General features: G+C 39.0%; 1 protein-coding gene across 2 annotated transcripts in view; it reads right to left on the bottom strand.

Annotated features, from left to right (window-relative positions):
* The window catches only part of trip4 (thyroid hormone receptor interactor 4), a 55,895-nt gene extending 29,229 nt beyond the window's left edge, over positions 1–26,666 (bottom strand). Inside the window, exons 1-12 of one of the 2 annotated variants that reach the window (XM_088370487.1) lie at positions 26,472–26,665; positions 25,463–25,644; positions 25,087–25,217; positions 24,778–24,996; positions 24,580–24,658; positions 24,132–24,237; positions 23,833–24,048; positions 23,612–23,738; positions 22,830–23,011; positions 22,617–22,741; positions 21,468–21,559; positions 1,498–1,600 (exon numbers count right to left, since the gene is read on the bottom strand). In XM_088370487.1, coding sequence (XP_088226613.1) covers positions 1,498–1,600; positions 21,468–21,559; positions 22,617–22,741; positions 22,830–23,011; positions 23,612–23,738; positions 23,833–24,048; positions 24,132–24,237; positions 24,580–24,658; positions 24,778–24,996; positions 25,087–25,217; positions 25,463–25,644; positions 26,472–26,551 — 1,642 coding nt within the window. In that variant the 5' untranslated portion in view covers positions 26,552–26,665. Of the gene's footprint in view, positions 1–1,497; positions 1,601–14,618; positions 15,404–21,467; positions 21,560–22,616; positions 22,742–22,829; positions 23,012–23,611; positions 23,739–23,832; positions 24,049–24,131; positions 24,238–24,579; positions 24,659–24,777; positions 24,997–25,086; positions 25,218–25,462; positions 25,645–26,471 lie in introns of those variants that run through there. The other variant, XM_088370488.1, reaches the window with a different exon arrangement.
* Positions 26,667–27,917: the final 1,251 nt, after the last annotated feature.

Raw genomic sequence — 27,917 nt, 5'->3', positions numbered from 1 at the left:
TCATTCTGCACAGTATTTGAAGAGGGTTTCAGATCAATTCAAGCATCAGGGAAGTGACAGACATAGAGGAAAGCTGAAAGAAATCTGGGCTCATGACAGACAGCCAAATAGCTTTTAACACTCACAATGACCTTCAGGTTAAAAACAAGCGTGCACACAGATACAAATGTTCAGAGGATGTGAACATAAACCATTATGCACTTCCCTTATTACTGGGAGTCAGTCTTGGCATTTTGCCATTTTAAATGTCACAGACTCCTCCACAGGGTAATGACTGATCAACCTCAGCCGGCATCCAGCATAACCTTGCATAATTTTTTGATAGGCAATTTTTAAATGCGGATGAAAAAAAGAGGAAGCAAATTTTATGATTCTGAAATATAAACTACATTTCCTTCCTATTTCAAATAAAAAGGCTGATATCTTGTCATGATAATGCTTGTTAAAAATGACAGTCCTCCAAAAGTAAAGAAAATGCAGTTTCTATTGTGTTAAGCAAGATTGAAATAACGAGGTTGACAAAAGAATTTCATCAATGAGATGTAGGTATCATCAAAGAACATCCATATTCATAACCTGTACATTAAATCCCAGTTCATCTCATATTGATATTGCAAGAGACTGCAGACATTAAAAGAGACACTGAGACAATATATCAATTGCCATAATATGCCCATGCTATTCTGCTCCATTGCTTATGTTTGCAAAATACTGTAAACCACACATCCTTCTTAAAACAGCCACAAATAATGAGTCTGAATGAAGTGAATGAAGTTTGGCGAGATGGATTTGTCAGATTATATTCACATAAGTGCAGGTGCAGCGAAGTGATAGAATCCGAACAGTACCGTTCATAAAACAGAGGTGTACATTAAGGGACTGTCTCACTCGAAACCGCTTGTGTTTAAGTTGCGATAAAGGCAACTTTTGGGAAACAGCTATAATTACATCTCTTCATCTTTTTTTTTCAGGAGAGATTGGAGCTCTCATGGTGTGCATCTTTATTACCACAGATTTCATGTCTACTTAAAAATAGTCCAAAGTTGAACCATAAAAACAAGGTAATCCTTGTGCCAAATTGTGACAACCTCTATATCTAATGCAGATGGAAAGATATGAAAGAAGCACAGCTGTATAAACAATCACTCTCAAGTCTTGAGAGGATTTTGACATATTACCAAAAGAGCTAACAAGTACAGCAGTTGAAATCGCAGATGATGTGTGTGGCACCTATTATAAATCACACAACACACCAGCAACATTTTACATACCTACATACTTACAGCTTTGTCCCCCGGGCAACAAGAAACAAAATCTCTTGGAGAGAATGTGTGGTGTAAATTAACTTGTGTGTATGCCTTCGTTTCACTTGTGGTATAGTTACCAGCATTAATCATTCAAATCTTCATTTAATGTGTGTATGCTGGTGAGTATGCAAAATTCAGCACAGAAGCATTACAAAAAACTGTCTTATGCATGAAAAGAGATTGGACTTACAGATCTTGTGCTTCCCTTTCATTGGAAATTTCACCAGCAGCTCCTGGGGGTTAGTGCAGATGAAGACGAATGGGGAAGCAGACTCGTCGCATGTACCGGGAAACTGTGGGTAGAAATGGGGAAAATTAGCATTTGAATGTTGACTGAAGATGACCATATTTTTCACTGAATGTAAAACTATGATCCCTAATATCTTTGCAATGGATCATTCAGTGTTCAAGCACATCGTGACAGCCGATATAATACAACCAGGGTCTTCTCGACTATAACGTAGGCAAATGTGAGAATAAGATAACGTGTAGTCAAACCAACACCAACCACAAATCCTGACAGTTTTTCAGATTCAGGGCTAAATCAATTATTAACTTATCACAAAGATTGTGAGAAAAAAGACATTTGTAATAATGAGATGTTTTACTTGGCCACAAAGACACAAAGGGACACTATTTTTCCATTTGTTATTGATTGGTCTTTCAGGTGAGAGTAGGGAATTGACTGACACAGTGACAAAGGAGTCATCTTTTCCATCACTGGCAGCCAATGTCTCTCAGCTCATCCAATTTCCCTCGGTGCTATCAGATAGTGCCCATGATTGCATCTAGGCAGCCAGGAAGCGGCTCTCTTCCTGACAGCATGCTTCCACTCCCCCACACCTCCCCTCTCACTTAATCACAGATTCTCTATCTCCCTCAAAGGAGCACTGAAGGTTGTGACAAATTTGGGGCTTTTAGGGGAAGATCAGCAGAGTCAGTAACATAGCCATATGGTCTCTGACAAACTGGGAAGAGATGATAGAGATATTCATTTCAGATTACAGTCCGTGACTGTCGACCAGAGTGTATTACACAAGTGATAAAATATGTAAACACTCAAGGGTAGTCAAAGATAGATGGTGACTCAAGTCGAGTCCTTTGTCTCCTTCATCCTATGGCGCATTCCAATTAAATTAGGGTCTTGTGGTCAAGTACACTGTCTTCGGGTTGGAACATTTCTAACAGTCCTTGAGTAAATTGATCTGAGTATAAAGTGGTTTTAAAAGGTGAAGGTTGTGATACTAAAATGCGATAAGCTGGTTGCATTTTATGTTGTTAATGGCAACAAATTCTTCAAAGTTACAGAAAAACAAATATCTTAATAAGTATAGCTGTTTTTTGTAGTTCTAAAAATGCCACATGAGTTGTTCTTTGAGCCAGTGACCATTTAACTTAAGAACACAGTGAGCCATAAAATATCATAACACACATACCGTAATTTCCAGACTATAAGCCGCTACTTTTTGCTCAAGTTTTGAACTCTGTGGCTTGTCGTCCGGTGAGGCGTATCTATGGATTTTTTGGGATGCCTTGATCACTTATACACTCGTAAAAAGCCTGTAGACCGCTGTTGTGCAGCATAGCTTTGCTGGGCGGAAGGATATGTGACCAGACACACGGTTACTGGGGAGAAGAGTGGTGTGGTGATCGCATATCCAACCGCCAGGCAAATAGTGCCGCATAATTCACACAAAGAAGAGACAGAACGAGATCAAGACGGACATTACTGACGAAAGGAAGCTTTTATACACAACTGATAAATCCATAATCCATAAAAATGGATTTCGAATGTTTCAGATCATCACGTTCTCATAAAATAATCACATAAATAAAAATAAATAATAATGATGGTTTGTTCCTGAGTTTTGTTAAGACAGGGCATTTGCGAACCAAGATTTCCACTTATTCTTTGTGCAGCACTTGGCTACAAACCACACAGTTCAGATTGAGCTCTTACTCTCTCCCACGACAAATAAAACCAAAGTTTATAGAGTTGAAATATTTTTTTCTCTCTGTCTACAAGCGGACCTCAGTGATCACGGTACTCCCACAGTAGCCACTGCAGCACCTGCTTGGCTCGCAGTCGCCTTCTAAGAGTTGCTTTAGCTTGGACGAGGGAACCAGAACGAGCAGTGAGCTATCAAAAATTTCTTTATTTCAAAACAAATGATTACCGTATTTTCCGCACTATAAGGCACACCTAAAACCCTCCAATTTTCTTAAAAGCTGACAATGCACCTTATAATCCGGTGCGCCTTATATATGGACCAATAGTGAGCCACTACGGCAGGCATGTACAAATATATGGACTTACATATGGACAAAGTTTTAAAATGGGCCATTCATTGAAGGTGCGCCTTATAATCCGGTGCACCTTATATATGGACAATTCTAAAATGGGCCATTCATTGAAAGCGCGCCTTATAATCCTGTGCGCCTTATAGTGCGGAAAGTACGGTACTATATTATAAACTATAATCATGCCAAAACTTTAATGTGCTGTTCTTCGTGACCATCTACTTACATCCTGCCAAAGTACATTTCATGTTTGCTGCCTTTTTCTCTCTACTTCCTTTCTTCCTGCTCCTCGAGTCACTCATACAAACAAAAATCACACTCTATTACTTCATGAGCTTGCCAATCATCGGAAACTACAGCACTCAAGATCAATCTGGTCAACGCAACTGCAGGCTTGCAACAGCATTCAACAAGTATTTTGTGTTAAAGTGAAACCTCAAGGATAGCACAAAGCACTCTCTAACTCCATGGGTGGAGTTTTCGTTATTTCGTTTTCGCAGATGCCCGCAGTCAGATACAGGTGTTTGCATGATTATGGGTGTGAACGCAACCGAATTCCTTCACGGCCGACAGGAGCTGCTCCTCACATTCCCTTTAAATTCAGCGTAGGAGAAACAGAAACAACTGCAGAAACAGAAACTGACTCGCTGGAGTCCATGCAAGAGATTAACGTGCAAAGTACATTTAGAAGGAACGGCAAGAAGACCGGATGATATGAATTTGGCCAGGGCGATCACAGATCATCAAATATCACTGCGCTAAGGTACTAAGGAAACAAAGGAAAACAAAGGAAAACAAAATGGTGCATGGTGTTGAATTCAGATGAAACCAGCCTTTGCAGTAGAAAAGTGTGTTCCTGTGAACCCCCCTCCCCTCCAGTTGACTACTTTTTTTATCCTCCATTAGTTTATTAGCATTTAAAGTCGTTGAATGTGCTACTTTGCCTCACTACCTCCCCCATCTAGTAGTTTCAATCCCATGTTAATCAAAAGGGCACTTAACATTGTGGTTGAGTGACAAGACGCTTCACAAAAGCACTCCATATTCATCAGGAAGGATCTAACAGAGTGAAAGAAGACTTACTTACAAATTCAATTGATGTTGCTGGAAACACACGCACGCGTGAGCGAGTGCACACGCGCACGCACACACACACGCACACTTATACACGCACGCATGCACGCACACAAATAGGATATTAACTAGATTTACATGAAAAGGCTGCTGGTGAGGATAACTGCCAGATCAAATGAATTTATAGGTCCAAGTGCTAATTCCTCAAATAACTACTGTCTATATGAGGGTATTTTAAATAGTAAAGCTAAGGGTGTACAATTAAAAATGCATGCCTTGAGTTTTACCACTGGTTAAAGATGATGCTTTGTAAAATAAAGTTACGGACTCATGAATGACAGTTATGCAGATTGCAACATTCATGCTCCAATTTAACAAAAGTTTATAAAAAAATATATGCAAAAATGATCCCAAATAGAAATAAAAGTCAAATGTAATAAACCTTCACAAAATCAAGAGCCAGTTACATCAATACAATCTAAACAAATTATTTCACTTGGAATTTCATAAATGACAGGGCAGCAACCTCATAAAATTGTTCACTAGTAAAGGCTGAAATGAATCATTGCTTTTTCGAAATGATTATACAGCAGTGATTCCCGGCCACTGGCCCTGTACTGGGCCGCGGCAGACCACAAAAAAAAAAAAAAAAAGTAGATAGCTTGTAGTTTATTTATACCTGAGGCTGAAACGTATTTTATTTTGAAAAGTAACCGGATTCTTTCCTTCACATCCATCTCCGACTGACTCTTGATGCATGGCAAGTTGTCCGGGTTGCATGATGCTAACATTAAACCCACAAGCTAGCAAAATGAGTAAAATAAATTAACGTATTTCCTTTGCACTGGGGAAAAACCTAGTGACGATTCAATACAAGAGCCTATGGAAAATAAGTAAAAGGTGCATTTTACAGATATTAGCAGAAGGCATACTTGAAATATAGTTTCACGTCGAAAGGGGATTCATACGCATAGTGAGCGGCTCTCCTTCAAAACTGATTCATCAACAAGTGCCTTGAGAGTGTCATACTTGATGGTTAACTGCTAAAAAGCCTAAAAAGTTATTCAATATTGGTGAAAAAAAATACCCACCCCCCAAAAAATGTGTGTAAATGCTACAGAAAATTAAGGTGTTATTAAAACTTTGAAAACTTTTCCTGTGTACCATCTTTCTTTGTAAATAACTCGCGCACTTTCTGTGTACCGTCTTTCTTTGTGAATAACTTGCAGGCACATGCGGCTTTTAGTATGGCGTGGCTTATGTATGAAGAAAAAAAAAAAGATTTTCCCCAAATTTTTGCTGGTGAGGCTTATAATCAGGTGCGTCTTATAGTCCAGAAATTACGGTACATATCTTATTTTTTTATCTCAAAAACTAACAAAAAGTGTTTTTTTTCTCTACTAACTGGCTGTCAAGAAAATGTACCTTAACCCAAGCATGTGCATTGTTTAAAACCTAAATTAAGCTTATTGTGTGCACTATTTCTTACAAAAGCAGAAAATCATGAGCCATTTCTCTGGTGCTAGGAAGACAAACTTTGAGTCCATGCATGTCAAGTAAGAGCTCAACAAGCAAACAGTGTACCCTCTCGTAGCTTTCTACAATGTCTCTCTCTCTGACTCCACTCAGCTGCTGTCAGCAATTAAGGGCAGCAGAAACAAGTAATCTCCTTCTGGGCGACAGGGCCAGACCAGAACAGGCATGTGGAGAGGGCTATGCTTCGGGGGGGAGGGGAGGAAGTGGCAGTGGTATGTTTGCGTGCGTGCGAGTGTGTGTGGACATGTGTGTGTGCTTGTGCATGCGTGTGTGTATGTGTGCCTGGCCTCAGCCAGGCACTGCTTGGCTGCACACAATCTCAGCCCAATAAAAAGACCTTCATTGGCAGGGAGCAACTGAGCCAGACGGGCTGGGAGCATGTGGCTTTTAAAAATGAGTAGGGCGGATTGAAGCAGGAAGGAGGGTGGGAGTGGGGAGAATAAAGAAACAGGGAACTAGAGAGTAAACATACAGAATGTGATATGGTGAGAAAGACAGAAAATAAGAGGAAAGGGAGCTTGAAACAAAAAGGCAGATGTTGATGGATACTAAGCCACATATAGTGAGTCTTCCTGGAAGCACTACTTAACCAATCTTGTCAAGGCTGTTTTCCACCCGGGGCAGGGAGAAACAGATGGGTAGTCTGAGATATGAGCTACATGTGGGAGGTGAAAGGGTGTTGTTGGGAACTGTGTGCAGAAGCAATTGTGCGCCAAATGTTCTTTAATCTATCATGTTCAGTAAGCAACACAAGCCTGTTTTTTTGCATTCATTAACCCTTTTAACGGAACACGGCTGCCCTCAGGAAACGTCACTGTAACTGCTGTTTGTGTCGTTGCACATTATCACAGGATTATTTGTTTTTCCACTGCTGCACAAGACCAGACGACAGCACACGTTAACGAGCAAACCCAAGCAGAGTGCTGGTAATGGAAACAAAGTGATACTTGACTTGTTTTGCTTGGGCTAAATGTATTTGTGTCTTAGTCATATTTTTATACAAGTATTATACGTTATTCTCTCAAAGATTTTAGAGCTACCCCAACGGAAGACTGCTTCAATCTGAACAGGCAGTTAATTGAAAATCATGCATCGTTGATGAATCTCAAGCGAAGTTGGATGCGATGCACGATGATGATTAAAAATTAAACAGTCCTTCACCGACAGAATCAACTGGTGTCAATTTGGAGAGGGAACATTAATTATATGGGAGTCTCAAAGACCATCTGCAGAAATTTTGCATTTTTAATAACCCTGCCAGAGAAGGAGCCTTCCTTATTAGAAGCATTTATTACTTTGCACATATCCATCTGTTCAAGTGCTAAACTAACTCACGTCCATTCAATATTATATTTCAGTGCAACGTAATTGACATTTTACTCCACTAAAGCCATAGATACTATTTGGAAGCACTCAGTGGTTTAAAGTGCGGTACAAGTGTGGGCGCACTCTGGGAATATGTGAACGAATCACTGAATTACACACGCAAACTGTACTTTTTTTTTTTTTAATTTGGTGCACTTAAATTTATTAGGCCAAGTTCAGTTAAGAACGCACTCACATTTCATCTTTTAAAACACTTTTAAATATTTATTTATCCATTCATTTTCTATATTAATTATTTTAATTAGGGTCGCTGGTGAGCTGGATTCTATCCCAGTTGACTTGGGACAAGCGGTGGGGTAGGCGCCAAACTGGTTGTCAGCCAATCACAGGGCATTGTGTTTTTATGTAGGTTCAATGTAGGTTTATTCATCCATTAATTTTCTATATTATTTAGTTTCATTAGGGTCGTGGGTGGATCCTATCCCAGTTGACTTAGGACAAGTGGCAGGGTACGCGCCAAACTGGTCGTCAGCCAATCACAGGGCATCATGTTTTTATGTAGGTTCAAGTCGAGATTTTAAAGTATGGGGGGGTGAAAACTATTTGCCTTGGGCCACCAAATGACTCGGTCAGAAGAATTGCCGAACCGAAGCATTTTACAAAGGAGAACTCCTTGGTCGCATTATTAAATGATGACCGAATAAGAATAAGCATGCACAGGCCAGGATTTTATTTTAATTTGTCACTGGCAAAGTGGCAGGTGGGCAACATGAACGTGGAACAATGCCATGTGAGCAATCAGTGTGTTGTCAAACGCGTCACAGTTGTTTACCCTTTTGTGCTTGTTTGAACAATTTGACCCATAATGGTTTAAAAATACCTGAATAATCTGTGTTGCAAAGGATTAACATTTGTTGAATTCCATAATAATATACAGACAATCCGTTACATCTGGCAGCTCTACATGTACCTTTTAGGGCACGTGTCAAACTCAAGGCCTGGGGGCCAGATACGGCCCGCCACATCATTTTATGTGGCCCGCGAAGACAAACTGTGCATCAAATTCATATGTCAATATTAAAATTACGAATTGTTTTCACTTTTAAAAAATAGATCTATTTCTAGCATTTTTTATGACCATTCATATTTTTAAAATATGTTAACAGTTTTTCTTAGTCTCTGTTTTGAAAACTAGTTATTCATCTAGTCAGTCACTAGTTTGTTACACTATATATAATTTGAGACATTCAGACATTTATTTGGGTTGGCAATTTCAATGGCCTTTCGAAGGAAACCATGACTATGATGCGGCCCACGACAAAAATAAGTTTGACACCCCTGTTTTAGGGAATGAAATATCTTCCTTCGTTTTGACCACTTTGGCTTACCACTGTACTTGTGTTGGTCATTACAATGAGAAGTATTTTAAGTGTTTTATGAGGTGCTACTTTGTGTAAAATGTTTCAGAACCAACACTTTCCATTTTCTATAGCCATCGTGGGCGTACATATATACACTTTATGAGAATGGCTCAAAACATAACATAACACAAAACACTTGAACATTACTATGAAAAACATTACTACTACGTGCAATCCTGTGCAATCAATTCCTCGAGTGTGAAGGATTTATAGAAATTGCCTCAGTGTAATTATAATGTGGAATGTTGAGCCCACATTTTGCCGGGAGAGGTATTCTAATCAAGTGTATGTGTTCTTGTTTGCATAACAATTCGGCTCTGGGAGAATTTTGGTTAAAAGCCAGCCACAGATTAGCCCTTCAGCGAGCACTAGTGCTGACAGGTGCAGTAAAGCCATGTGGTTGCGCAAAGAGATTCACACAGACTTCCTTGCACAGCTCAGTTCTATTTTCCCAGCCATGTTTATGACTTCACCTCCTGCGGTGGCCCTCTGGCAAGAAGCAAACAAGACTGCCTGACAACAGTGTAGGCTTTTGATTCTCAAAGAGGTAACTGTGGGAACTTTCAAGCAGGGAGCGTTCTCGCTTTCAGTCATTCTAGCATCTGTTTGTGTTGAAATGATGACTAAATTATGAAGAAAAGATTGTATTGCGAGACTATACGTAAAACCCAATTGCACAGCAGGCACATCGGTTTCTTGTACAACACATGCATGCATAAACACAAACACAGCAAGGAGATAATTAGAATTTAAGCTTCCAATCCATTTCACAATAAAGAAGTATCCAGGGAACCAACGTACTTAATACCAAGACTTTACTTTTTGGAGATTGGAGCCACGAGCCCAACTATTCATAGCACAGGTGCCGTCAGCAAAAAAGCTCTCATGTATCCAAAAGTAACAAAGCGTTTCACAGCAGGAATGATTTCATTACATGAAAATTGAGATGGACTGGGGAGTTTATGAATGTGACAGTTTCTTCTTAAGAAGGATAGTTGCTTTGAAATTCAGTCCAAGCCTTTCCATGTGAGTTTACTTAAAACTCTCTGGAAATGTACCTTTGAAGGCACCCCGGGATGAATTTAAAAGAAAGTCCATTCTTGATTTCTTTAAATCTTACTAAGAGCAAGTTCAAAGATTGCTAAGACCACAGCCTTAGTTCTATGCCTAGAGTTGGTCACCTGCTTTGCAGCTAAAACAGCTTTGACTTTGTGGCACTGGTTCACAATTGCTATAGAGTGTTTAATCTCAAAGGGGGTTTGATAGGATTGAAGTCAGGGCTCTGTGTCAGCCAGTCAAGTTCTTCCCCACACCCAAAAAAGCTTTGCCTGTACGGATCTTGGTTTGCGTCTTTCGACTGCAAGTAGCTGTCATTGATTACTAATGGGTGTAATGGTTTAAATAAATTATTATTAAAGCATTTGATTGAAATTTTCTGTCAATACTGTGATTTTGTTCTTGAGATCAGCGATTCCCAACCAGTGTGCCATGAAAGATTATCAAGTATGCTGCAGGAAATTATCCAATGTCCATTTTTGGATATTTATTTATTTTCTATAAAGAATATTTAGGTAATTGATCGTATAGTGACAGGCAGAACAATTAAATCCTTAAGGTAAGTAATGGCCCCTTTTTTGAACTGGTTAGTTAAGTTGCGGGCTGTGAATTTTTTTCAGATGTGAAATGAGCCTGGCCTCAATAAAGGTTGGAAACACTGCCCTAGATTAATATATCAATATTAGTTGTTTTCATTTCTTTTAAATACTACATCTCTATATTTTAAAAAATCCTTGAGTCTTCTGAAAAGTAGTTACTAAAATGTTAAAAGAAAAAATAAGATTATTGACATGATTATGTTAGATCTTAAATTCTTTCTCCAACTACGGCATATTTTTTTTCCTCATAGCACTTCAAAGCACTGCAGTTACTGCAGAAGAAAAAAATTTATATCCTCCTGGCATCTTCTCATTTTCTCATGAATTTCAATGTGCAAGTTAATAAAAACATTTTTCGAGCATAGTTTCTCCACTAAAGGGGACTTTTTTTTTAATTTGAAGAAAGAGATGATACATTTCAGGTTCTTGTTGTGATCTTAAACCAGTGAGATTTATATTGTAATAAAATTAACCATTTTAAATGTAAAGAAGTTAGACAAGAGGGTGACATAAGTGAATGTGAATTTATAACGCAAGAGTAAAAAAAAATAGAATTCATGGAATTCCTCTATATTTTTATTACAAAGACAATTCTTCTTGAGCTGACAAAAAAAAGTGATCATGATTTTTGACAAATAGTAACGGCAGAGTTCAGAGAAAAATAAAGTGCCAGCAGTATTCAAGCAGTTATGCTGACTCCCATTACTGTTGCGCACACCACCGGAATTTCAGTGGAAAGAGAATGATGTTGCATATAAATCAATATTCTCCCCCACAGACTAAATCTGCAAAAGCATTTGATAGCATATTTGCCTACTGGAGCGTGGCAAGAGCTCCTGCCTGATACGGTTCAATGCAATTTTAAAAATATGAGTAAAAACATCAGCAAATATTTGAAGCAAGGAGTAAAAGAAAAAAAGAAAAAAGAAACTTTGCAAGTTAATCAGTAATTCAAAGGACACCTGATACTTCCTTATGGAGTACAGACGGTAGTATTTATTTACACATAATGTCCTCTGATTGGTTCATTGGGTACCTGTATATTACATACATCTCTGAGTGGCAGAAGCCACACAAAACAACTTTACTGATTTGCACAAACGATAATATTTATTCACCAATGGCGGCAGAGGTACGTAGTCCTCTACGTGTTACATCTAGTCCTCTGAACTTTACAGATTTTAGAATTTGGTCCACACAAAAGGCGCACCTTACTAAAAGGCGCAGCTTCATTTCTTGAGAAAATTAAAGGCTTTTAAGTGCGCCTTATGGTGCGAAAAATACGGTAAATGGCTTTTCATGTCCACTGGCATTGGGCGAAAAACTTGTATCTCCACAACCATCACTTTTCAGGAATTTAAACAAGACCAATGGTAAAGATTAGTAAAACAAAGAAACGCGGTGAATGACTTTACAAAATCTGGACATAGGATGCCCGACACTATTTAGCTAGATAGCTAAATACCTAGAAAATGTACCCTCCCAGAAGGCAATTTCACTGCTCCAGCAGTATCCACAATAAAAGAACACACGGCTCAAGACTTAACGAAATGCCACAATTACAATACTGGCAAGTTTATTTTTACTTTAAAATGACAAGAAACTCATTGTGTCATTTCATATACATATTGAACTGTGACACTCCATATTGACTCAAATCCTAATCCTACTGAATTGAATCGAATCACTGTAAATGAACTGTCCTTGAATCGTACTGCACCACATGTATCGAGATTCGTACGGAATCATCTTTTATTGGAGTGCTGCACACCCCTACTCGGTACGGTAAAAAATAGCATAGTCTGAGTGGTCCTATTTTCGTGTTCAGCCACAATCCAGTTTTATATATGTTCTGTCAAAGATTAATAATACTGTAAGAATAGGTAGCCTCACTTGCAGCTCCCTTTTACCATATATTCCCAGGAGGAAGATGCTGAGTTGACAAGTTCCTGCAACACCAAGAACAATCAGGTTTGTAATCTCTGACCATGCGGTGGAAGCGACTTTTTCTGTTTCTAAAAAGGAGTGTTAAGAGCTGCTATGTTAGTTCTTGTGGTAAAATTGCTCGGACAGCTAAGGCAAAAACATGAACTGGACACTTATCACGTTTGACTGGTGACTAGCATTGCATGGGGGGGAGAAACTGATAGTTAAACTACCGTATTTTCCGGACTATAAGTCACTCCGGAGTATAAGTCGCACCAGCCATAAAATGCCCCAAAAAGTGAAAAAAAACATACATAAGTCGCTCTAGAGTATAAGTCGCATTTTGGGGGGGCAATTTATTTGACAAAATCCCACACCAAAAACAGTCATGAACGAGCAACAACAGGCTAAACGATAGCAACAACAGGCTAAATGATAGGTATGCTAATGTGACAAACACAAACAAAGAGCTGAGAACGGGCCTGACGTAACATATAGAGTGATTAGGGACAACTATTACATGAATAACATGTTTATAAAACCATCGGTGTCACTCCAATTCATTAAATCCATCGATCGTTCGATACGATAGCGACAGGCTAAACGATAGGTATGCTAACGTGACAAACACAAACGAGGAGCTGAGAACGGGCCTGACGTAACATATAGAGTGATTTAGGACAACTATTACATAAATAACATGTTTATAAAACCATCGGTGTCACTCCAATTCATTAAATTCATCGATTGTTCGATACGATAGCAACAGGCTAAACGATAGGTATGCTAACGTGACAAACACAAACGACGAGCTGAGAATGGGCCTGATGTAACATATAGAGTTATTAAAGAAAACCATTACATGAATAACACGTTTATAAAATCATCGGTGTCACTCCAATTCATTAAATCCATCGATCGTTCTTTGTCAACAATGGGTGCGCGCGGCTGAGGGCGCTTGTACTTCAAAATATTCCACAGGCTCATATAATGATACATAAACTATATTTCAAATAACTATAATATAAGCAATAATATCATCAAACCATCCGTGCACTTTAAATCCATTAAATCCATCGATCAAATTCCTCGTCCTTTGTCAACATCGTCAGCCTCGTCTTTATTCCACAGATCTACTATATAACTATATTGTAGCGTTAACAAAGTACAAGGATAGACGTGGGTTTGGTAAACGGCTCTTTATTCCACAAAACTAACTTCCAAGCGTATGGCGGCGTGGACTTCCAGACACGAGAGCTCCATGGCAGAGGACCGGGCGTGCGTAATGGCCATGTCCGAGCCCCATGCACCGTTCACGGACAGCCACTCGGCCGAGCGCCGGCCCCCGACTCAGTAGAGTAGGACCGGGCGTGCGTAAAAGCCATAATAGTTTTTCAAACCTTCGATGTCACTCCAAATCCTTAATTCCTTCAAACTCTTTGTTCTCCATTTCACTTAGAAATGATCACCGCTAATGATGCCGGAAGTCCTTACGTGGGTACGTTTGTCCTTTATGTAAACAACCGCCGCGCCGCGCCACTGACCTCACTTGAAATAGTAATCCCTCGGTACATCACGGTTCTCCAAACTTTCTTTCTGCTGCTCGATTACTGTTTTCAGCTGCATATTTTACAACTTGAAGTTTGTAACCTGCAAAATATGAGTTTCTTTTTGGTGCCATTTTTCTTAAGCCCACCCAGTTGATGAGTCACGGCCAACGGTGAAATTTAGAGCGCCCTCATCCAGTTTCGTTTGAAAATATAATTTTTTTCAGATGTAGTTTTTAGTTTTGTTTATTTGGTTGTTTTATCAAAGTCAAAGTCTGCTTTATTGTCATTTTTTTTTCATATACCAAGACACACAAAGAGATTGAAATTACGTTCCCACTATCCCTCGGTGAGATAGTACACATATGCATTCAAGCAACACAAAAAAACAATAAGGCACAAACAATGAATAAATAAGAGTGTTGAATAAATGATAAATAAACAAATCATAATAAATAATAATAATAAATATAAGAGGAGCAAAAATGGAGCAAGTATATATATACAGCAGACAGTGGACTTGGATATGGTGCTTCAAAGTGTTAATTGCTTTATTTGATGTTTTCTCTATTTTTTATGTTTTGAATATGTTCAAGATAAAGATATAAAAGCATGTGAAGTGATCAACTATCCTAAAAATAACATGGGAAGTGGTCAACTATACTTGTAAGTAAGTGATGTCTTAATGATCAAGTAAAAATTTGTGGAAAAAAAACATATATAAGTCGCTCCTGAGTATAAGTCGCCTCCCCCAAACTATGAAAAAAACCGCGATTTATAGTCCGGAAATTACGGTAAAATCAAACTTGGAGACTTCAGTGAAAGAAGATATATGGAAAGAGAGCTGTCAAACATACTGTATTACTTCTATGCTTCATTACAGCACATTTTGGTTGTTGGGAGATTGTGTGTGGCAAGTTATTAAAATCCTCTTGGCATATCATACACAGGTTTGTGCCAAATGGACTATTGCAGGACAAAACAAGTGAGGACAAAAAGATAATATATACATTGAGCCCTAATATGCTATTCTCAATTCAGGTTTGCTTTATATTTCTTAATCGAACATTTGTCTTATACTTAACTGACATGTAGATGTGCAGTATTTGCCAGCAGGCATTCTTGTTCACGCTTGTGTTGACACTTGCGCCAAAGATCTTTACAAATAAGAATTGTTTCAGGCACATTTCTGTGATGTAACTTGAAGAACCACTTCAGGATATATATTCAGTCTTCATCTTCATTATCGTTGTTGTCTTTTAAATCAAAGAATGGAGCTGCTTCACTGACCAGTACGCCAAGATTGGAGCCTGTGTTTTAAGAACAAAAAGCCTCAGCTGTACATATAATATAAATAATAGAATATAAAGAGCTAATTACCCCAACAGCAGAAAGTGACATTAAGTGAAGTGGACTGGAAACAGCAGTGAAATTCTAAACAGTGCAGCAAATCATTTTTGTCAGTGTGATGGTTCTTTGAATTTTTCATGCTGTGGAAACCTGTGACTGAGCTTTGCTTGGTTGTCATCCAGTGCCTGGGGACGATGGGCTGAATGCATTCTACACACAACTGCAGAATCACATGGTGCTTGACATCTCTGCTATGGCAAACTGCCCAGTAAGGAGAAGGGAGGAATGTGAGGGAGGGAATGTATTAGTGTGCCACTGAGGTTGAGCAGAGTGAGAGAGAAGGAGAAAGTGTGCATATCCGTTGATAGAACATAAATTAAATCCTCTGCAAAAGTTAATTTACTCCACAGTCCTGGCCTGAACCCCATAGCGTTGGATGCAAAATTGGAGCAATATGAAGACAGAGGATTTACACAATGTTACAAAGAAGGACGGGGAGTGGAAAAAGTAGCACTTATGCAGAGCAACTTTAGTTCTTTGGAATGCATCCAACATATCCTAAGAGTCTTCTTTGTGCGCGTGTGTGTGCGTGTGTGTTTTTGTGTGGCTTGCTGGAAGGAAGGCTTTCAGCATATAAATATCACATTACCACACAAGGAAACGCAGGCATCAAATTGAGCTCCCACCCAGCCTAACAAGCAACGGAACTCCACTTCAGAGGTCAGAGGCAGAGCTTGTACAAATGGAATTCAACAGAAAACATTACCTCTGTTGCTGATAAGTGGCACAAATGTGCATGAGCATACAGTGGAATGAAATATGCATAGTATATAAAGATTTAAAGAAACAGGCTACAGAAGTTTCACTTTGAAACAAAATGTCAATATATTTTTATAATGAAACAACCAGGAGTGTCACGATCAAATATTTTTTGAATCAATTAAACTGTTGACTATTCCATCGGATAATTAAGTAATTTGCAATCAGATGGCTTTGCACCCTCCTTGAAGAATGTTCCCCACCAAATGTGACATCTTTGTGTTTGCTAAAGTTGAAGTTAAGTAAAACTGAAATCAATAGTACGGAAAATTATGATAAAATTAATTTCAGCAAAAACCTGTGGGAAAGGAAAAAAAGGGTCCCTATGTATTTCATGTAAACATTTTCCACAATAGTTACATTGCTTACACTTGCACTTAATCTCTGCTTAGTGATATGTTGATAACAGACGTGTTTCGAGCTATGCTAAGCTAAATTTACTTTTCTAGCATTTTAACACAAATTAGTTTCCATTTCGAACTTTCCACATCTTGACATGATACTTCTCTAGTCTACAAAGACAATGTACAGTACGTTAGTGATGCTTGGGTAACTATGTTCCAACTAGTAATGGTAGACTATAAACGTGTTGCCTATAGTGGCTGAGCAAAACAATGGATTGCTGCCTTTGACACAGGGGAATAGGGTTCAAATCCCAGCCATGAACTAAAACCTCCTCCGGGTTTCCCGGATCCAAATTCCCAGCTACTACCAGTAACAAACCCAGATTACAAAAATGAGTGGGTTGCATCAGGAAGGCCATCCTGTGTAAAAGACAAATAATCACTCTGCCGACACCTGATGAGACATGCCCCTAACCGGGAATATCTCACTGACTGCAGAATGAACTTTGCTTATGAACTGTGAGAAACTCATTACTACCGTATTTTCCGCACCATAAGGCACACTTAAAAGCCTTTAATTTTCTCAAAAAATGAAGGTGCGCTTTTTGATAAGGTGCGCATTTTGTGTGGACTGAATTCCAAAATCTGTAAAGTTGTTTTGTGTGGCTTCCATAACACACAGGTGTAATATGAAGACCCGATGAACCAATCAGAGGACATTACCTTTTACATAGATCGGGGCAAAAAACCAATCAGACTGTACATAAAACGTAGAGTACGTACCTCCACCGCCACTGATAAATACTATCGTTTGTGCAACGAAAACAGCATTAGGACCCTCTTAAATGGCATAGACAAAGAGACATGCTTACGAGGCACAATTAGAGCTTTCTGGAAAGCCAGGATCATTACAGAAGAGCAACGACGAGAAGGAACTTGGCATGTTTAACGGCAAACTTGCCCAACTGTTTAATTTGGATGCAGAAGATGAAGACTTGGACGGATTTGCGTATGAATATCGATTAACAATAATGTGAGTACAGTACAGTACATGGTTAAACAGTAGAATAAAGTGCAACCGAACTCATTGTCTTGCTCCTGTGACGTTTTTTTTGTTTACCATAAGTCATGGAATGCATGCGCCTTATAATGCGGTGCGCCCTATATATGGATTAAATACAAAATAGACCCTGAGTCTGCGCCTTTTAACCCGAAGCGCCTTACGGTGCGGAAAATACGGTAGCTTTGACTCAGGAGAATGGAAATTTCCTGTATGTGACCTTTAAATGCATGTGTAAATATATACCGTGGTCCCAGCAAAATCTCGGGGCAAAAGTTTTGTCATTCTCCATTTGTGGCCAATTTTTTCGACTTTGTCAATGTGTTACTCAAGTACTCGTATCAATCAGAAGTTCTTTATATTTATTTTTTGCAATTCATAGTAACATTGGTTGTTGATTAATCACTGACACTAGGTAAGAGACATTCTCTTGAAAGGGCATTTTTGTCTTACATGCTAGTAAACGCAAAGTCAATCATAAACATTACAAAGGACACAAAACTATGGGGAAGGAAAGTAAAGAAATTTCCTTATAATGGTTCTATGTGACCCTAGTCTGAACACGGTATTCCGATTTATAATGCCTGTTTAAATTAAGATGAAAAAAAGTAGGAAAAAGATTTAGAGATATATTTGATCGTTGACCAATACCAAATAACAATGATCGTTTCAGCTGATACTAAATGAGCAGGAAAAATGATTTTTTACTATAATTATGCAATGTTTTAATCCAATTAATAGCACTACAATAAAAACTGTGATAAAATTATTAATCATATTATTCTAGCTTTTAAAGACAAAAGCAAAAAAGGTATATTGTAGGGCTGCCATTATCAACTATTTTTGGAACAGATTGTTCCATTGATTATTACATAAAAATAAATTAAAAACTGGTGTTAAGATGAGCTATTTGTTTGATCCTTGACATGGCAATAAAGTAGAAATGTGACGCATCTGTCCTCGCCAGTTGGCAAACAGCAAGCATTAAAGCTATGTATCAAATAAGAGCGTATCTGATATGAAAAAGCTGGAACTCCAAAGCTCCCCAGACACCTGAGGTTAATAAAATATTGTTATCCATAAAGTATTTGGCACCATTGTCTGTATTGTTACTGAAAAATAAAACGCCTGACTGAAGACATTTCCATCAAAATGTCATCATTTCAACTTGAGAGCTATTTGATAATGATACACTATACATTGCAATCGCACATTCAAAGACCACGTTGGCCTGTTGCCCTGTTAAAACATTCAATTTGATCAATGCAGATTTAATAGTCACTGGATTTGCGCTTGGCATGCTAGTCCAGGAGATTAGACCTCTTTGACTTGTATTCACTGAGACATGTAGCTTGCCATCTGTTGATACGGTGTTTGGAACTGGGTAAGAAATCAGATCCTTATTAGGGCCGTGCATTGATCCAATCAATTTTTTTCTCTGCAGGAGTCAGCAGAAAGTGGTATTTAGGCGCTGTATGGGGTGTGCTGTGCTTTTACTAGTCTGCGAATCATTTTGACAACCAGGAGTAAACTTAAACGTGCGTGCATTGTAAAAATATGATGACATTTCTGAACGATTCTGAATACATTATTGTTGATTGGTGCTCTTTTTGTTTATACACCACCTCAGGTTGGCCAAGATGCACACCCAAATCATTTATCTCAGTAAAAGCTTTCCTCATTTCCACTTTGTAAAATACCTTATATCTGTTACCTAACAGACCCTCTCCCCATCTGATTAGGCTCTACTGTTGGCAAGTTGGGTGTACATATCCATTTAAGTACTGACAGAGCACAGGGAGGCAGGGTGGAGGGACTGAGCACACATCATAATGGCTAGCCAATTACCAGTTGTAAGGGGGTGAGGGGAGCTGGGCGGGCAGAGGGATTACTGGGACTGGGAGAAGGGATCAATACACTAGTCAGTTTCTAATGAGGGAAAGAATTGGGCCAAGTGAGATCCGAGTTTGCCTGAGGTGTTTTTTTTTTCATAATGCAATGCTGTAGTTCTTCTTTGTCCAACTTTGGAAGTATTGTTGGGCAAATGCAGTTATTTGGGTATTTAGTGTTGTTTCATGCTCATCTCCCCATATAGTAATTTCTCCCAATGTTTTATATACTGTACCTTTAGTAAAGCCTAAAGATTAATGGCTGTCAGTCCTCCACGACCCCCCTTTAACCACCTACAGCTGCCAGAAATGGCCTGTAAATCCTACACTTCACCCTAACCCTCCAGCCGAGAAGCATGGATATGTGCTACTATGCATTACGCTCACACGTCAACTTACATGAATGCGAGCAGACTTAAGTCAGCTAGCAGTGTCTGGCACGCACTCTTCAAAATGGCAAATGGAGAAACGGGCTTACTGTTCAGAACCATCATTAGACTTTTGATACTTTTGTCCCTCAGTTTTTTCCCCGACATCTGCCTTTCTTTTCTCAGTGGTGCCTTGTGTGGGGAGGGGGTGTTATTTATGGCTCTTGTGTGCAAGTGGACACACGCACGCATCCACACACACTCGCGCGTGCACACACACTCACATGTGCACACACACTCACACGCACACACACACACCCTTTCACAGGATGAAAGGGCAGTCACATAGCCTGCAAACATGATTTTACAGCCCAGGGTGGAATGAGTGGTAGAGGAGAGAATGAGGCCAGAGTACAAAAGGGGAAAGCCCTGAAATAAACAGATACCAGTAGTCAGAATGCAAACCATGTAGGAACACAGAAGCTTTTTTCCCCCCTCTCTACACTTCTGAAAACCGACCTCGGTAAAGATATGCGAGCATACGTGAGATGCATGCAATGACTGTTATTCTCCCAACAGTCAGGGTAGGACATGATGTGCAATATAATGAATGTTATACGTTTCCTCTCCCTTGAGTGTTTGATGTGAAGTCACAAATAAAATAATACCTTATCAAAATGCAAAATGTGTCCAATTAACCTATAATGTCGCCTGTTGTGCAGGAGCAGCTGCATTACAGTTGCTTATTGCAGTGACAAATGAGCTATTGACCTTGTAGGCATGTGATGACCTAACGGCGGAATGGGATCATATTTTCAGGAGTTCGCAGTACACTTCATCTCAGAATGGATTTTATTTAAGTGCCCATTGAGGAAATCATAGAGAAAGCATGGAGAGCACCACAACATGTGTGGCTCGTCAGTTGGTAAAAGTATTACTACTCTCAGGAGGACTCAAATGACAGACAAGATGAGACTTTTTTTTCTCTAGTCATTACGCAACTCCCTTTTGGCAATGAATTGCAGATACACCACCATTTTGTTAACTGGTAGGATGAAGGATTACATTTCAGATTCACTTTTAATTTTATGGCAGCGACTGCCTCTGGTGGAAAGTATTGTATACTATTAAGGAAGAATGGGTGAAGAGGTGCAGCCTGACCTCTGCTGGTAGCAAAACGGCCTTACATCTCTTGCACAACCAATGTGAGAATCACTCCTGCTATAATTATTCCCAGGTTATTTTACAAATTTAAAAAGATAAATTCCCCCAAGACTGAAGAATGTGGAGCTTCTAGAAATTACAATTTGTTGCCATGAAATAGTTCACCAAATAAATATAATTTTAGATATTTTTAATATGTCTATTTTTTCTATCTGACCTGATTTAACTAAATGGACTTGTCACAAATTCATAAGATTTATTAATTTGCTTGCGGTTCATACTAGTGTATCTTTTTCCACTTGTATGTACCATTGTTCCTGTAATATGAAATATTACTGAAAATAAAACAACTTTAAAATAACACAGTATATTTCACTAACCTGCTCTCTAAACTGTTCCTGAGAAAGGCAATCGGTGACATTGACACAGCCCAGCAGGCAGCCAGTGGGATAGTCAGAAGGAAACCTGGGCTCTATGCAGACAAAAAAAAAAAAAAGAAATACAGCACCATTATGACAGAACATTCAACAATGTTTTACAATATCATCTTGACCATGATGTTATAGCGGGTATAAACTGATATCAAATAAAGGTCATCTAGCCAACAAGGTACCTTGGATAGTATATGAAATAACATCCCAACTTGACACCTCGCAACAAAATCAAATGTATTCTTATAAGTGTCTTCTTCAGATGTATTTTAGGCTTTGCACATCTTATAGGTTACAGTCCCCTGAGAAGAAAAAAGCCTGTATTTTGTTTTCCAATATTTTCTACCATCAGTTTTGTCCAGACCTGTTCCTTAAGTTTATTTAAAAAAATAGTAATATTGTGCCACAATTGAAAACAATGTCTGATTTTCATCATTTAGTTATCATTCAATTTGATATATTTCTACTATTATTCTTTCATCATTATTTCTTTCTTTCATTTTGTAACCGAGCGAGAGCATCACTTTTGTCCATATGTGTGTGTGCTTCATTGTCTTAGATTAATCAACGCTCACTGCCCCGAAAATTGAGTTATTCCACTGTAATTTATGAACAGAAAAAAATGTAAACTTTTTCGGTGAATTTAAATGTTATTAAAGCAGTTATTAAACTTCTCTTGAATATTTTACATCATAAACAGTGGTGGTGTATATGGAGGCATAACCAATAAAATCTCCAGATCCTATCTTAATGCCAGGTATTCTTTTTTTTAACCCTACGCAAACAGTAGTTTACATTGAAATATTTCATAACACAGTAAGATGTTTGTTTATTCTATGAAATTTTGCGGGCATTTCTCTACATTTAAATAAGAAACACGCTTGGTCCTATTCTTTTAGATAAAAAGCTTGCCAAGTCTATGGACCCACTTTATAAGTAGTGAGGGCAGGGAAAAACAACGCCAAACTACTTTCACAACCAGAAATGTCAAATCCAGATGCAGAAAGTAAATATCCTGCCAGTTTGGCTTGAGCCACGGGTGTTCCGATTGACCTGACAAGTAAACCCACTCTCATGAGCTAGCCCGTTTACCAGTACCTTTTTTGTAGATAGAGCAGTACATGGCCTCGACCTCAGCAATCTCCTGAGGAGTGGGCTTCTTGGCCGCTGCAGCAATCCAAAGACGGCCTCGGTGGGAAGTGTACCAAGTTCGACCCTCGACTCTATACAGCACATAAAAGGTTGTATTTGAGCACCTTAAGCCATTTGATTACTTGAGGATGATCACAACTAAATTTTAAAACGCTATACCTCTTGATGCCTTTGACGAGGAGTGATGCCCATGGTTGGTGCATGCTTAGACACCAGCCACCGTCACTCATTTCCTGCAGCTCTTTGTCTTGAAGACGCAACCTGGCCCCTTTATTATCTTGTGCCAAACTCTGTCCTTTCTCCGTGTTTCTTTTGTTTCCCCTGCTGCCAACATCTACCCACTGAAATATAAACAGGACGAATGAACACACGGTGAACCATTTGTATAAAAGAAGCTGCAAACAAGTCCATGTGAAGAAATAACTAGTCAACAGTGGCATTTGTGCTCACGTTTCAGACTTGGACCAATTGAACAATTGTAGTACGATTGAAAATGATCATACCAAGCTTTAATTTACGGTACGTTTAGCATGTTGGGTGAATTATATCTACTGACACATGTCGTCTGGTCAATTTAAGGAAGAAGGACGAAGATGGAAAACAAACAAGAGAGGAGTTTAATTTCAGTCAAGTCCTGTACCTACCAATTCTTCCATTAGGATGCCTGCCATCAAACCAAGATGTGAGTTTACATTCTTTCGCCATGGTCATGTCATTATCATGCTAAGCGGTTCCAAAGAAATTGTTCAGTGGAAGAGGGACATGTAAAGAGAATTAAGACATTCTACGAAACACGTTTGTATAATAGTGTAATGGAGTAGTCAAATGAAAATTGAAGAATATGCAGGACAAAGCACTCCCTTCTTATTACCGAGAAGGGTTAAAAAAAATGAAAATGTAGAGGAGACATATGGTATGTATGTACGTAAAAGGTGACCTACTTCTGGTGCGCTCTGCTTTATGTTGGGGTTTACAAGATCTCTGAGGTTCTGATGTACTCCTTGTCTTTTATACAGTGGGGATTTTGCCGCAGCGTTGGTGTTCATTGCCTGCAGGGTCTCATCTAATCTGCATTGTTGAAATATACAACCGTGGCGTGTTGTCATTGAAAGTTGAATGCGTGAGAATCACGAGTGAAATGGTGCCACGGCATCTTTCCTACCTGTTGTAGTATTCGTTCAGGTTGTTTCCCTCATCAAGGACTTGTCTACCAGCAAAGTCCAAGGTGATTTTCCGATCTTTGCGAGACGCATGCCGAAGGTCACGGAGCTCCTCTTCCTTTTTCTTTAGCTTGTCGCGCTCAGCAGGTGACAACCACTGATTGGAGTCAGTGGCGAAGTAATCAGACTCATCATCAAGTACCTGAGTTCTCTTGACACTGCACATAAAAATAGCAGCAATGTTAGATGGAGTTTATGTCATTTTGATTAGATTGAAATTTACAAAATAATGTTTTACTACCTAGTTCGGTCATATTCCAGAAGTTTGTCTTTATGCTGGACAGCCTTCTCTAAACCAGCCTTCATCTTGGCTTCTTGATGCGCCAGGTAATCTTTGTCACCGCAATCTGTTGCAAATAAATGCATCTATGAAGACCGTAAAATACACAATATGCAGCGCAACACTGTACCAGCTGCACCCAAGCAATTTATCATCACGATGAGGCGGAGTGGTCCGAATTCATTTCATATATTAATCAATTCAATTCATTCAATTTTGGTGTGTTGAAGAGAAGCTACAGTAAGAATAGTTGTGAACATGGTGCTCGTACGGTTTGGAGAAAAGTCCATACATAAGCCATTTTGCTTTAAAATGCATGGATTAAAGAAGGAAATGTTCTTTGAACAAAGTTGCATCTTATATTGCAGTTCAGTTGTTATGGTAGCGTAGGCTAACAACAGAGTCTCACCTCCCATCAGCTTCTTTCTTAGTTTCTGGCTTTTGTTTGAGTCTCTTAGCAGAATCTCCTGTTCCTCTTTGGTGCAGACCTAAAATGGCCAAGAAATGTGTTCAACTGACTTTAGATTATATACGTAGTCGAGCCTGGGGGGTGGGGTGGGGGGTGGTAAGGGTTGGTTGGGGGGATGATAAACAATTTTTTTTTTACCAGACTACCACAGAAGAGGCAAGGGCCAGACCCCTCTTGCTCGCATACAATGCGACCACAGCTGATGCAGTTGTTAATGAGCCTGTGCTTCTGAGCAAGGCACTCGCAGCCGTGTCGGCCGGGTAGTACAACCGTCAGCTTGTCTTGGCCCTCTTTAGCATAAAGGTTTGTGAACTTATTTTTCTTCTTAGTTGAAGAAGTACTGGTCCTTTCTTGAACCTGTGGGTGAAGAAAATGAAAACAAAACAATAATACATATAGCTACAAATGTGTTGTATCCATATACTTCATATTTATTTGTACACTGACCCTCATCAGATCCATGGGGGTTTTGACTGCCTCTGGCTCAGGGTCCATTTGACTCACAGTCAACACCTCTTGTTTGTTCCGACCCTTACGTTTAGACTTCTTCTGGGAATCTTTGGTTATATCTTGGGAGTCTAATTAAGAAAAGTTGAAAATTAGGGCCCGACCAATCAAATTGGTGTATTATAAACCTTTTAACATCTGTAGTGATTTATTTCACAGATAATTATTTCAAAATTTGGATTCCTACATTATATATGTGTACCAGCCAAATATTATAATTGGCATCCGCCTCAAAAATCTATAGCGGTCGGCCTGTATTGTAAATTGGATACTTCAGAGATGCTTCACTCATCTTGGGGAAATAATGCATGCCTACCTGTTGCAGACATTGACTCTGTGAGGATGTAAAGACCAGACGTATCTCCAGCCTGTCTTTGAGTCTTCCTCCACCTGCAGAGGAACTCTTCAATAAACTGTCCTTTCCTCCCATCTGTGCCCTGGAGAAGGTCGCCCACATACTCCTCAATCTCCTCAGCATTTTCAATGGATATAATGTATCTAAACAACAGGATGGCAGAAATTCAGTCACAATCCTTCTTGTGTGAAGGGTGCTTCATTCAGTGTCTGGAAATTATATTTAATGCTTTAGTGGTGGTTTGGGAAGATTCTATTCTCTTCCATAGAACTGCACCCAGTCAGGTTTACGCATATAATTTTCAGTTGATAACAGGACATTTATTAATGAATAGTTCAAACATGTATTGTCCTTATGAGAGAAAATCATTTTGAGTGTGCATGATCACAACTATGAGAAGCCTAAAATATTTCTCCTGTTCTTTTTACCCCCTTTTAAACGTCCATTTAAATATAAAATTAGAGCTGTAATAAACAATAAATTAATGACGGAAAATACAACGATTAAAACAAGTTAATTTGCAAAATCCCAATTAAAGCATTGAATGTAAACAAATAATGCACGAATAAATGCATGATCATACGACGTGAATAAATAACGACCAAATAAGTAAAATCAACGGTTCCGTACTTATCATCTGGAGGTTATCAACCTGGCATATTCATTCTATTGTGAAACAGAACTGAGGATTCACAAAGTGAGTTCAACTTAATCAACAAATGAAGAACACCGTGTCGTAACATTGTAATAAATTACGTGAGCTGCTTGCTAACAAATTTCATGACAAGCATTCATAACGATAACGCTTAGAGAAAAAGCACCACTCAATACATATTTTGTCAAAACAATGACACTGAAATTATTATACAGATTTTACTTAATCATAACATTCTGCCGAGCTCGTTTGACACACGTAGGTCGGTTTTTGCATTAGACAAGCAGCAAGTTCTCTTTTTTAAAGCTTAATTACTTGACAATATCTTCAGATGCCTCCAGACCAAACTGGTGCTGTAACTGCTCCAAACACCACTGCAACAAATTGTTTGACATTTCACCACGCCAAGTTTTAGGATAATCCAAAGATTGCTTGTCAAACTCAACACAGCTGTGTTTCTACACGGCGGGATTAAAGGCACACAACTTGTGCAGTGCAGCACGAAATTCCTTCCTGACGAAAATTAGCACAACAAAATTATTGTTCCACGCAGGAACAGAACAGGCGGAAAGACCCACATTAGTCTCAAACTCCAGGGAAGGGACGCAATGCCACGATCACTATAGCTAACTTTGTTGCATCCAGTAGATGGTAGCACAGCAACACAATTTGTCTGCTTTCTAATCTACACCAGAAAAGATACGATTTAAACGAGGCTAGGCTATTTAAATCAGGGATGCGTAACATAAATGTTGGAAGGGGTCAACATTTTCGATCACTGCTTCTCTGGGGCCACTTCCTTCACATGTCTGACAAAAATGATATTTTAGATATGGACAAATGATGTGCATAAGTGCAAAACATGTGTTCCTAATATCTTTAATTGTTGCTAATACATTTTCAGCACATGTATTAAAGATCCACTATCGAACAAAGGCTTTGAAGGAAACGAAACAAAAAACATATTGTATTTTACACTCAGTGCAAACGTGTCCCTTGCATAACAATTTCCATTCAAGTATGACACAAAACAGTTGGACACGAAATGCACTTCATCCTGACACTCGTTCACAAAACTAGCCTCACTTAAAACATCAATATTATTGTGTGTCCTGTATGTTATGTATATTATTCCAAGGCAAAAAATGTATAGCCCTACTCACGTTGTCATGTGAGTGCAAAAAAAACACCATTCCATCTAGTGGTGAGTAGTGTTATTACAACCTAAAACGACAGTCAACCCATGAATATATGCGGTTTGGCGGTTTCTCAAAATCAAATGAACAAAACTCAATTTTTTTACGATAGCAACTATCTCTGGAGAGTCTTTGTTGCTGAAAATCACCGCTACTGTCAGTTTTTGTCATGATGCACATCAGTCCCTTTCACCAGCCAAAAGTGTCTTGCAATCTGGGTTACCTACTTGCTGATGCGAATGAAAGGGTGACTCGATGCCAGGGCACAGATACGTTACATGGCTCTTTTTTTAACCATCCACAGAAAATCAGGAAAAGGCGAAGAACATTATATTGCTACATCTCCACAGTTGTGTACTCCTACTAAGTGCATAGTTGGACATTTTTCAGTTGGATGGCCAGGGTGACGCCACACGAAAGGGTGGCCATACAAAGCATGTACATGAGTGCACATAATTTCCATTCTTCAAACCCCTTTCTGTAACCAGGGGTGGAGCTACAGGGGGCCAGGGGTGGCCATGGCCGACCCCACAGCTCGGGGAAGATTGTGACTCTGCCAATTTTC

This window comes from Syngnathus floridae, chromosome 3 (assembly GCF_059516105.1).
Source record: "Syngnathus floridae isolate MCC-2025c chromosome 3, RoL_Sflo_1.0, whole genome shotgun sequence".
Classification (NCBI taxonomy): Eukaryota; Metazoa; Chordata; class Actinopteri; order Syngnathiformes; family Syngnathidae; genus Syngnathus; species Syngnathus floridae.
The sequence above is the reverse complement of the archived record's forward strand: the minus strand, read 5'-3'. Positions and strand labels throughout refer to the sequence as shown.